We start from the raw sequence: 13085 nt of genomic DNA, 5'->3' as shown, positions 1-13085 counted from the left end.
ATGGCTGACTCCTCCCATCCATTTCAAGAAGGAAGGACTACCAGAGGCTTCTGGAATCTCTGCTGGGAGGAGGAAACCTCTCAGTTTTGGAGGCTTCCAACAGCTGAGGAACAAAAGATCATCTAACCAGAAATTAAATTACTATTATTAAGTTCTAATACTGCAACTTTAGTTAACTCCACCAGGACAAGATTCTAGTGTGAAATAATGCAGGATGTCCTCCTTTTCATGACCAGAAAGAACCCTCAGGATAAGCAATGTTTTCCTAGGTCATGCAAGGATATCCTTCAAGCACCAGAACCCATCAAGAGGTGAGACCTAACTTCAATACCCCGCCCACCATCTGTGATAGGATTCTTTGCTCAAATTGTGCTTCAGTGAAGGTATCTATACAGAAGTAGGTGTACTGAGTGCCCATCCGGCAGCTACTCTTCAGATATGAGATAATGGTGGGTTAGTAATCAGACCAGCTATGGTGCCTACCCTCAGACTCAATGTGCCAAAATACCTCCTGGTGGCTTAAAAGGTCATTAGTACACTAATGTCATACAGTCTTTGAGGAAGAGAGGCACATATATCTTTTTTTAGAGTATCACACTACTCCAGGGAACAAGGAGTCCAAAGCCACATATTTAGAGTTGCTCTAGAAATCTTTCTGTCCCAAGAAACTATGGAAGAAAATAAACAAGGAATCTGAAGCCCAATTACTTATTTAGTAAATATTGTTCTCCATAAATACATATTGAGTATCCAACATGTATCCAACGTAAGCCAGCCTCTCTCTCTCTCTCTCTCTCTCTCTCTCTCTCTCTCTCTCTCTCTCGGAATGAGTTAGGGGGAAAATAGGAGAGAACCAATTCCTGCATTCTGTGGGACAAATTACTTTAGGGAATCACAGAATCATAGAATTGTAGAGTTGGAAGGGACCGTAAAGGCCATCAAATCCAACCCACTGCAATGCAGGAATCTCAGCTAAAGCAAGATTTCATAAATCTTCTAAATAAAGACATCAGTGCCTGGGTTCCTGAAAGGCAAGAGCATACAGCTAAGACATCCTTCCTGCCACCAGATATCCTAACTGCCACCAGGAACTGGACTTTCAAGGTCAGGAGTTGGTCTGAGAGCATATGAATTGGCTTAAATATGGTTTTGTCAGCAATAAGAAGAAGCTGATGGAAGAATTATATGAAGAGAATATATGCACTGGAAGTAGACTAATTAAACAGACCATTTTCAAATTTTGCTTATTGTGTGCTTATTGTGTGAGTGTCTCGGCAGGTATAATTTCAGATTATAGCCCCTGTGAAAGTTCTGCATTAAAAGTCTCAGTAAATGAGGGACATTAGTCTTATTGAGCGCCACCTTCTTTCTTTTGCAACAGCTTAAGCACACTTTCTAGCAGTTTTATGTTTGATTGAATATCTTTTATGAGAAGCCACAATTATATTAATTATTGTATGAGCATATCCTAGCCCATTTAAATTGTTAAATTTTCATGCAACGAGGCAAAACTAAGTATAAATAGTACATTGGACATTATGGGAATAGGTCCATCAACAATAATAGAAGCTGTTGATCTGATTTTGCGATTTTCTTAAGCTTCCAGAACCTTGGTTTGCTCAACAGAAAAAGGCAACAATGACCATCTTGGTACACAGTTCTTTCTTATACAAATTTCCAAAAGACTGGACATTAGGCTGAAGGGTGAGTAGTTGACGGTTCCCACATGTAGAAGAAATATTAAAGTTTCTCTCTCACTGGTAAAATATGGCATCAAACAGAATTTTGTCTCTACTGCTGCTTAGTTCTGGCTAGTGGCTATATTTTACTATTAATACCTGATAGGTCAAAATTAGCTAGCTCAAAAAGGAACTCTGATTGCAAAATGAGTTCTGACTCCTTATATTAACCTTCTGCTTCTCCTTATTTGGGAACAGATAATATAGGCTTTTAAACTTCATTTTAGTTAGTGCATCATTCAGGGAATCACCAAAAAGCGTAGCACCCCAAAATAGGATGGACTTTAGATTAGAAGCTAGCAATCCACACTCAATTGATTAACATAGCAATCCAAACTCCTGGTCCACCCTGCTGGGAAGGTTTCCCTCTGCCCAGTCCTGCCTGCCTTCTACCTCCACTTGGGAGTTGACACAGCGGATGAGCATTCTTCCTAGGCAAAACAAGCAGCAGGCTATGGAAACTAGTATGCCGCTCCAAGAAACCCTGGATTAGACTGAGAAAGGGAGTTTACATTAGTAGCTCTTGGTTGACACCAGCTTTCTACAAAGGAAGGTGGTGAAGTTCCAGTGCTCTGAGGTTTGTATTAATCAAGGACTCAATTTAAGAAGTACGCAGGAGGAGAAAAGCTGTAGGAGAATGGCTGGATTAAGAAACCCAACATGATTTAGTCTCCCTCTTCCTGTGGGGCAGTTTAAGTGTCCCCTGGATTTCCCTCTTCAGTAACATCTACACACCTGTCTGAGATGTCTTCCCCCAACCCTCCTGTAAAAATGAGCATGGTGGGTTCATCACAAGGACTAAATTAACAGTAGGTAGACTGTACTCATAGGCAGAACAATTATGTTTACAGTTATCTGTAACTGTCTCCATAGTATTAGATCTAAAGGGAAAGCACAATAGATCAGTCTTCAAGGAGTGAAGCTGTCAATTCCTTTGATTTTCACTGCGCTTCATTCCTTATTTTTGTCAGGCACCTTTTTCATTGCTTGGACTACCACTCTCTATACCCAGTGATGGACCCCAGGACAGAAATGATTTGCCATCAATAATGGATGGCAGTAGAGGTCAACACTGAAGATTTTACCCGCTGGTCAGGGATGGTGAATCTGCAGCCCTCCATATGTTGCTGGATATAACTACAGTCATCTCTATGGCCATCATGGTTGGGGCTGATGGGAGTTGCAGTCCAACAACATCCAGAGGGTCACGTGTTTTCCATCTCTGCCCCAGATGCTGAGGTGCTTTTAGACACAAGTGGAATAAATCAACCCTCCCGAATAAGATCCAGGCAGCTCCTGGAGGGATGCAGAATGCCAACTTGTTTTGTTTGTGGCTGACTACTTTATCACCTCTTCAGCAGTGAGTCCCAAAACAAACAAACAAACAAAAGCCTAAGACTTTACTAACTAGCTTAAACTAGTTATGGAGAAGAGTCAAGAAAACAGCAACAACCCATACCTTGGAAAGTAATGGATACCATGCTACCTCTAGGTGAGGTTGGACAATATTTGAGAGGGCTCCCTCTCCCAACAGAGGTTCTGGAAGCCTTTGGAACCTCTGAATCTTTGAAGTAGATAGGAGGACTCACCCACAAGGATGTCCTCCTTCCATGAGCAAAAACCAAAACCATGAATAAACAACAACATAGGATTCTAAAGAATAAATAATACCAGGAAAGATTGGATAGTATTTTAATGGACTTACAAACAGAAAGTGAGAAACCAAAAGCAACATATTTGCATTTTAGAAAAGTGTCTGATAAAGTGTTCTATATATAATACAGAACATGAGCAATAAAATCAGTATATTTTGAATGAAAACACTTAGATATAATTTGAGAATTATATCTAGATTAAAACATCGCCGAAAGTGAAACGTTTGGAAAAATCTTATTTGGTATCTTAAAAAAAATCTATTTAGAATACAAAACAAAAAACCTATCTCCCCCAGGAGAATAATTTGAAAGAAAGACAAGAGAATCAGCGAGAAAATCAATAATGTAGAGAAATAAATAAAAATGACAGTATTCTGAACCAGTAAGAAAGGAGTTTTACTTCTTTTTGTAATTACATTTCTAACTAAATCTACACAAAAGATATGTATGCCAAGTTATTCATGTTATTTTTCATATTATTGTTCTATTATCTGCATCACCAGAGTGTAAGGTGACTATATGAAGAGGCACGTGTGTGACCACTCAATGTAGACTAATACAATTAAAATACAAGTTTGGATTATAAAAAAACAACAACTGGCTAGAGTTATAAGGATATATGAAATAAATATTTTAAAGAGCCTAATACCTTTATTATATCATGATTTTTCCAGTGTCATAGACTATTTTTTCTTACTTACATACCTTGCTACCATTTCTTTTTCTTTATTTGAAGCATATCCACTACTGCTGAGTGGCTTAGTTGGGGAGGAGAGGAAATACAGGCAATGGTTGGTAAAATACTGGTCAACTAGTGGAAGCAGAACCTAGGAAATTCAGATAAAAAGTTTTAGCTTTAACTTGTATAAAGGATAAAGCTATCATAAGTGAAGTTTAAAAGTTTACAGTTGAAAAATTTAACCAGTTAGCAATTCCTTTAACTTTTAACTTGTTAATTAAATAATTAATTCCCATGATGGCATTTATTCTTTTTTCAGTCCATATCTTACTTTACACCCTTCCTTCATACCTTTCAACTTCCTGTTCCTTATCTACCCGCCATCTTTCTCAGTGTTTAAAGGTAAAGGGACCCCTGACCATTAGGTCCAGTCGTGGCTGACTCTGGGGTCGCGGCACTCATCTCACTTTATTGGCCGAGAGAGCCGGCGTACAGCTTCTGGGTCATGTGGCCAGCATGACTAAGCCGCTTCTGGTGAACCAGAGCAGCGCACGGAAATGCCGTTTACCTTCCTGCCGGAGCGGTACCTATTTATCTACTTGCACTTTGACGTGCTTTCGAACTGCTAGGTTGGCAGGAGCAGGGACCGAGCAATGGGAGCTCACCCCGTCATGGGGATTCAAACTGCTGACCTTCTGATTGACAAATCCTAGGCTCTGTGGTTTAACCCACAGCGCCACCCGTGTCCCTTCTCAGTGTTTAGTGAGGTTTTAACCCTAGACAAAATGAAAATTCTCTCTCACAGAAATCAGACTGCAACTGGGGTGGTTCTTCAGTCTGAATGAATAGAACGCAACCTATTTTGGATGAGGTTTCACTCTCCTTGAAGAAGAAGGTGAGCTGCTTGAGAGTACTCGTGGATCCTACACTGTCATTGGAGGTACAAGTGTCCCTCCATCGCTGCTTTACTTAAACTTCCACCATTGTTTTAAACCACCACTATTCCCCTCTTGGTGTCCCTCCCTTCTTGCTCCCATGCCATGGCCACTGCTGTTGTATAAACCTGCCCTCCAACCCTGCCTCAACATCATCTAAATCCAAGACTGTGATGAGGCACTACAAATCTTCCAATGTGGGCTGCATGATGGCAGCCCCACATCAAGAGAGGGGGGGGGAGGGAGAGGGAGAGGGAGAGGGAGAGGGAGAGAGAGAGAGAGAGAGAGAGAGAGAGAGAGAGAGAGAGAGAGAGCTTTAAAGCACTAACCAATTTTCAATACCAATTTATTTGGGTTTCTTTACAAAATCTCAACATTAATACATACTACATTCTTGCATTACTGTGAAAGTTAAAGTAGTTCATTTGTTTTTTAATGTAACAACTCACTTTGGCAAAGAACTTAATTTCTTGGTCATGTGGTGATTTCTCAGTTTTTCCACTGGTGACAATAGCTTCTGGAGAGAAACAATAAAATGGTAAATATCAATTTACATCTTCCATGGGCTTTTGAAATACATGAAGTCAAAATTTCAGAAGCACCAACCATATGATTTATATAAGAACAGAAGAGGCAACTATGTGCTCCTATTTAGTGATCATCTCCATTTAGGCAAATGTGATAAATGATAAAGCTACTTAAGATCTTGTGGACGCTGAAGATGAAGTAAGAAAGTCCATCTGTGTGTGCTCAACTCCTATTTCTGAAGCTTTCCCCCCAAAAAATTAGTTTCTTTTTTCTTTTCTTTTTTTGAAATGGTTTTTCATTTAAGTGCTGCTTCATTTATGTGAAGCACAAATAACTTTTTGGCATCATGTAATCACAGTGGCGGAATCACTGGAAGAGGCAAGAACAAACCCAAGAGATATTTTTAATGACAGATTTTGGGAGATATTAAGGTGCCTCTTTTTAGGGTGGGATATGGCCCATAAGTTACAGGTTTGGCAAAAAGAACTATTGGATCACCTGAAGCGTAGTGGGATGCTGGGGACAGTGGATTGGGTAAATCCTCTCACATGACCACAGGCCGCCATCATCATCATCATCATCATCATATATTCTGCTGTTTTTATAATGTTTTAACCTTCTCTTAATTTTATACTTCTTACTGAATTTTGTTGTTTTAATGTTGTAAAGCACTCTGGAATCAATTGATAAAGTATGGTATACAAATTTCAAAAATAAAAATTGCACTTGGGTGGCCATACTAACTCAAATGAAGAATCAGTAGCATGCCTAACTTCACGCTCCTGTTCTCCACACTATTCAACATTGCTTTGAAAGGAGCTTCTTAAATGTGAAGTTAAGGGTAAGGGAGCATCCCTTTTTTCTTTCTTGAAAGACATGTGTGAACACAAAAGATCACAAAGCTCGTGTGCACATAATTCCCTTGAAGATGCTTGGCCAGCATCTTCACCCACCATCAAAGCTTCTCTCTTCCCTCCTGAGGCAGAAGATGGGGAAGTAGAGGCAGCAGTTGAAAAAGCTCCAAGCACCCTTGCCCCTCCTGGGAGCAGCATTCTGTAGGGAAACTAGTGCTGAGGACCCTTTCTTCTGTTGGAAAGAGTACAGAGCAATCTTTTCTCACTGGGACTCTGCATTAACAGTTTGGGCACTATTCCTTTGAGAAAAAAGCACCATGTGGGTGGGACTGGCATTTTCTGCATGACATTCACTCTGGACAAGGGATGTTTCCTCAAAGGGAAAGCTACATTAAGGGTGCCTGTCATGGCCACCTCTCCTTTCCCCTTCTCTTGCCCAGATACGTGTGGGGTGGTGGGCTCAGGAAGACGGGGCAGACAGAGGCTGCTGTGGATGCTCAATCTGCAAGGTCAAGCAGTCCTGCAAACACTTCTGCACAGCAAGTAAGGATCAAAGCCCTGCACAGTCCATGCCACTTCACAAGGAAACGACAACAATAGGGACTGTAACTGAATTAGGGTAAAATCTGCCTTTCTGATTAGTAGCCTACAGAAACTTACCTAAATGTGCAATGAATTCTTGAGCAGAGTCAACGTATTTGAGAATCTTCTTCAGAAATTTATAGGCAAACCTCTTTTCCATGGATGAAGCATCCATCTCCATGCCACTTAAGCCTCTAGTAAAAAGAAGCATGTTTGCTTAATATTAATGACTTCAAGCTGAGCTACTTTATCATATTGTACATGTTACTTTTGAAACATTATTTGAAATTGCCCATTTTTTAGGATTGCAGCTTCTAAGTGGGAAAAGGGGACCATTCATTTACCATAAATGTATTTTTGAGGGAGCCCTAAAATGCTGAACTGAAAATGTTGACCTGCATGGGCAAAGCTGAGAAACTGTCAATGCTCTGGGTGGATTGGCACATGGAGATAGGCCTTGGTGAAATCTGCTGAAGCCAGGTAGTTATGCCTCCCAAAGGGAGATCAACGATTCCATACAAAAAATTCAGTATGTTACAAACTTGTCCAAGAACTTCAAATCCAATATCATCTGCCAAGTGTCCCCTTTCTTTGGAACAATAAACACCTGAAAACCTCTGTTCTGAGGTTACTTGCTTGACTGCAGCTATCTGAAGAAGATGACCCATGGCTGCTTGCATCAATTCCTGTTTCTCTGGATTTCTGAGTTTCATGTGAAGTGACTTGGCAGAAGGGTTTGAAATTCTATCCAATATCCTTAACATAAATCTTCAAACAGTGATGAAATTTGCTTGCTTCTCACCTGGTAGCAACATGAAGCAACCCACACCCCCAACCCACACCACCTCCAAAGGTGGCTTTGGAGAGTCAAAACTGATTTTGCTGCATTCCTCCTCTGGATGGTGTAACATCTGGGAATCCTGAACTAGGCTGCTGCTCTCTGGACTGAAATCTGAACTGCCCCTGGGAAGGAAAACTGGGCCAAATATCAAGGTCTCTGAATCCGGATTGTAAGGAATGACTAATTTGATATGGATGGTATCATTAAAACAAATTTTGCTGTTTCATTACTGGAGTGCAGAAGGCATGACATTCTTCTTACCTTTCAATATATAACTCAGAGCCTCTTCACCCAACAATTTCTTCCCAACATATGGAGCTCAGACCAGATGTCAATTTGCATCTGTCTCTCAATGACAGAGCCATAGGACATAGGATGCAACTAGCCACAATCTCACCAACAGGGAGGAACTGATCGACAGTACTGGGAATCTTGGGAGGAAGTAATCACACCCTCTTGGGTTTCATGATATGGAGGCAAAGGGAAGCTGAGGGTAGCTGGAGATGCACTCTGGACTTTAAGGCGGCCAATTTTGAAAAAACTGAAAGGCCCCATGGTCAAAAATACTCAAAGTGAAGGGGATTCAGGATGGATGGGAGTTTCTTAAAGGTGAAATATTGAAGGCTCAAATGCAGTAAGAAAAGTGGGAGGCATCTAAAGAATATGGTGTGGCTTCATAAGGAGCTTACAGATGAGCTGAGATTTAAGAAGAGCATGGATGAAAGGTTAAACCATGAAGGAAGAGTATACATGAGTAGCCAACACGGTCAAGTGTGCCAAAGCTCAAAATGAGCTCAGGATTGCAAGAGAGGTTAAAAATGATTGGGAAAAGGTTTATTTGGCTATGTCCAAAGCAAGAGAAATAAAACAAAAAACTAGGGCAACACAAGTTATTTACACAGTGATATACAACTTGCCTGGATATGACAATGCCATTCACTAGAAGAAATTTAAACAGTTCTTGTGCTTTCTCCCTATCCCGAGACTTTTCTTTGGCTGTCAAAGTGTCATACGGTACTAATAAAGGATGGCTACCTCCACCTATGGTAAGATGAGAGAAGTGTTAATATTTACAATAGGAATTGACAGACAAACTAAGACTGTGATCGTCATTTCGTCTACTTAGAGGTAAGTCCCATTGAATTCCATTGATCTTACTCCCAAGTAAGTGGGTTTAGGATTGCAGCCTAAGGCTATTCTTATCATGTCATCTCTATTTTCAGATATTCCCCTACTGAATATCAGGTTTCACACAAAACATTTCAGTCTTACCTTTACTTTCCAATTCAGTTTTCTTCTTTTTAGCCCAAATGTTATGATAGTTTTCTGCTACCACTTCAACCATTCCCTGTATCACCACCAAATCAAGAAGGAATAATCCAAAATCAAAAGAAATAATACAATTTTTCAGAAATATATATTATAGTATTTAAATATATCATTTATAGTAAGTGTTAAGCAGGGAAGGAGGAATACCTATGAGGGCATCTGCCCAGGGAAAGGCTAGTTCCATCTTGTGTCTTCCAATGCTTTGTTACATAGATGGAGTCAGGGCAGATATTACCATAAAGGATGCCCTTTATGGCTCATAGTGCAGATCCTAGGGAAATGAGGACCTATTTATGTTGGATGTGTTTTGTTTGAAATGCCTTACGGTTATGATACTTTCTGTTCTGTGGCTAGAGCAGGTCTCCCCACGGTACTTTTGAACATAAGGACACTCTCTGGTTGGCCCTTGTTGCTCTTATTTAAGTATGAATAGGTGTTTTCCTACATTTTTGAATAGTCTTATACAAACCTGGATTTCTCTGGAGAGTACAACATTTGAAAGATCAAGTGGTGCTGGGTTGTATCCATTTCCCTATTATTAAAAGGAAGAATTAGTGGTTGTTGGTTGTGGGTTTTTTGCATATTTAGATTCTTTACATGTCAATCTATATTGAATGGAGTTATTTTAAGGATGCAAAATGCCTGGTGCTAAGTGTTATTAAAAAACTTAAATTAGGGTGAAATTCAGTTAGTACCATCGCACTCGTGGAAAGGCTTTTGATCCAGTGGAAGCATCGTTTAATGCAGCAGGAGAGCAGATTTTTGCCAATATCCTGAAGTCCCCACTATCCCCTGAAAATCAGCGCCAGAGTGTTGGGGAATTCTCTAGAAGGTGGCATGGAAGCCTGGAAGGAGCCATGTTTCTTCAGTCCCTGACAAGCTAAATCCCTGCCACTACAGTGAAAGAGAGGCTTGCTGGGGGACCATACAACTGCTGACACACAAGACCTATGAAATACAAAGTGGATGAACTCAAATTTAGACCCCTGCACTAGAAAGATGTGTATTCGTGGAGCCATGTTCTACAGGTGTGAGTGAGTGCTAAGTCTACAGATTCCTGTCCAATATCATGGGGTATGTCCACTGCATAGTGTAGATGACAGCGTACAGCTGTCACCCAACCTGCATGGGAGCAAGGCAGGAAGAAAGCTAGAGGTTCTGTCCTCCCACAGCAAGGTAAGATCTATCTAGTTTGCATATTCCTCCCTGTGGAGCAAGTGGGAGGGAAAATAGCATTCTATTAAAAACTGTATTGTGTCGAAAAACTTTCCTCACAAATAAGGGCTGAGTCACCTGATCATTAGATATGAAAAAGTCACAATAAATTGGCAACTGGAACAATTTGCCATGGGGAATTGCTATTGAGAATGTTCCAACATGCTCTCCATCTCAGAGTGTGGCAAGCAATATTCTTAACACATTTCACAGGACTGGTTCACCACACCAATATTTCTACAAAGGTGTTTTTTTTAAAAAAATAAGAATAGCAAAACAGAAATAGCATTAGTTTGCAGGGAGAAAAATGAGCTCATATTTTTCTCTAGTCTTTTTTTATAAGAAAGTTCTGCCTTACTTGGCTGGACTGTGATATGCTACGGAGCTTTTCACTTTCACGTTGTTGTACCATTGAATCGCCTTCTTTCGTCCTTTCTAGGCTCCATCCCATTACTAACATGGTTTTAAGAGACTCTCTGGCAGGCCATCGATAGATTTCCTTTTCCTTAAAAAAAGATATATACAAATTTTGTAACATTTCACCTAGAATAAGTCTAAACTGGAGTATTGTACAAAGGTCTTCTCATTGTATACAATTTGGAAAGCTAAACTTAACATGATTTGGATTTAAATCTTGTCATATTTTAATGCTTATTAAAATGATGCACCTTGCAGCATCAGTGATATTCACATATTAATGAAACATGCAAACAAAACATGCACACAAAATCGGTTGTTTCATTAAATAATGAAGTTTGATCTTTCCTTTATTACCTTTTCGGTCAGTGTTTTAAAAGGCCTCATTAAAGGATGTGTCTTCACATTTTCATCGAGTGAAGATGCATACTTCCACCCACTATTATTCTGAAACAGACACATAATTCACACAACACGTAATTAGCCGATGGAACAAATTATCTGGGATGGCTACTATAATAAATTTATTTTTTAAAGACTAAATGAAGTAGCTTAGAAAATGGCAAGAGGCAAGAACCAAAATTCCATGTTCAGATCCAAATATGATACTACCTGGTTTTCCAGATGCTAAATACAAAATGAAGCTATCAGCACTGTGCTTTTGGTGAATATTTTAGCACAACTGCACATGCATCCCAGTTTTTTTAGAGATAGCTCCATTCCTACCATACACAGAATGAAGAAACAGATCCACCACAAAAATGAAACGGAAAGAAAATCTCCACAAAATTATTGTCTAAACCCCTGATAAGATTGGAGAAATATTTCCATGTGAACGGGAAGAACATAGACACATAGGATTTCTGCAATTCTGTGCCTTGCATGTTCAGACCCAGAGACCTCCCCCCTAAATAAATACCTACATGACTCAAATTTTAGTTTTGGTTTTTGGCAGAATTTCGGCCACAACTTTATTGATTACAGAAAAGTGAATGGTAGCATAGGTTCTGGTTCGACTAGCTTTCTACACCGTTGCAGGTAGCGCTGACCCAGAGCTCTATCATAGGTCAGCCAAGGGTGACCACCTGAGGTAGGTGAAAAGCCCGGGAACAGACTCTGTTCACTCCTCCAGATGCTCCCCTGGACTTAGGCACGGGCACAACCCCCTCTCAGGGGTTGACCAAACCAAGTTGAGTCCCTGGATTCCTTTAACGGAATACCCTTCACATAGGGATGGCGAGAACGTTCTCCCATCCCTATCACATGAACCAGTGCCTATCCACAACCTTCCAAGTTGTGAAGATTTGCTATGCGGCAGGTGAAACCCAAATGGCAACAGCCAATCAGCCAAGTGGGGAAAATTCCTGCTGTGCCCCTGTCCCAACGACAGACGACACACAATGGCATAGCAAGGTCAAGCGCAAAATACCCTAAATATAGGGAGAGGTAGGTGGGTGTTCCGTTTGCATGAGCTGAAAGAGAATCTTGGGTCACGTGCAAGAGATTAAATAGGTCCCTCAAACTGTTTAGACTGCACCCCATTGGCCAGATTACACCCAGCAATGAGGGACCCACCAATTGCGCGTTGTGGCTATCCAATAGACCCACCCACAACCAGAAGGTCAGTCTCCAGGTCTCATCACAACACGTGCCCTCTTTTAGGGAGGACATGATTTCTGGAGCTGCTGGGTTCTGTGTCATTGTGTAGACACATTGTGTAGGTAAAGTTAAAGGACTCCTGGACAGTTAAGTCCAGTCAAAGGTGACTATGGGGTTGTAGTGCTCATCTCGCTTTCAGGCCGAGGGAGCCAGCGTTTGTCCACAGACAGTTTTCCAGGTCATGTGGCCAGCATGACTAAACAGCTTCTGGAGCAACAGAACACTGTGATAGAAACCAGAGCACACGGAAAGGCTGTTTACCTTCCCACCACAGCGGTACCTATTTATCTACTTGCACTGGCATTCTTTTGAACTGCTAGGTTGGCAGGAGCAGGGACAGAGCAATGGCAGCTCACTCGTCATGGGGATTCGAACCGCCAACATTCTGATCGGCAAGCCCAGGGGGCTCAAGTGGTTTAGACCACAGCGCCACCCAGATCCCAATACATGTACTTCCAGTTCACATAGTATTATTATCTGCACATTTCCACGTGTATAAACAAGCTAAAATGTTCTGATTTCCCAATACTAGTTAAGAGTTAAGGTATTGCTAAGGACACAGACTATTTCAGGCTGAGTCAATGTAGGAGGAAATTGCAAGAACCACAGCACTTTACTGCATTCAGAGTCTGCCAGAAGATCCCCAGATATT

At 40.8% G+C, this 13085-nt stretch overlaps 1 protein-coding gene across 1 annotated transcript in view; it reads right to left on the bottom strand.

Moving 5' to 3' along the window:
- Window positions 1–13085, bottom strand: part of RYR3 (ryanodine receptor 3) — a 280012-nt gene that overhangs the window by 80520 nt on the left and 186407 nt on the right. Inside the window, exons 53-60 of the mRNA XM_081207175.1 lie at window positions 11132–11221; window positions 10716–10862; window positions 9612–9674; window positions 9086–9161; window positions 8731–8854; window positions 7051–7166; window positions 5458–5525; window positions 4100–4221 (exon numbers count right to left, since the gene is read on the bottom strand). Coding sequence (XP_081063301.1) covers window positions 4100–4221; window positions 5458–5525; window positions 7051–7166; window positions 8731–8854; window positions 9086–9161; window positions 9612–9674; window positions 10716–10862; window positions 11132–11221 — 806 coding nt within the window. The remainder of the gene's footprint in view (window positions 1–4099; window positions 4222–5457; window positions 5526–7050; window positions 7167–8730; window positions 8855–9085; window positions 9162–9611; window positions 9675–10715; window positions 10863–11131; window positions 11222–13085) is intronic.

Source organism: Podarcis bocagei, assembly GCF_964188305.1.
Source record: "Podarcis bocagei genome assembly, chromosome: 1".
NCBI lineage: Eukaryota > Metazoa > Chordata > Lepidosauria > Squamata > Lacertidae > Podarcis > Podarcis bocagei.
The sequence above is the reverse complement of the archived record's forward strand: the minus strand, read 5'-3'. Positions and strand labels throughout refer to the sequence as shown.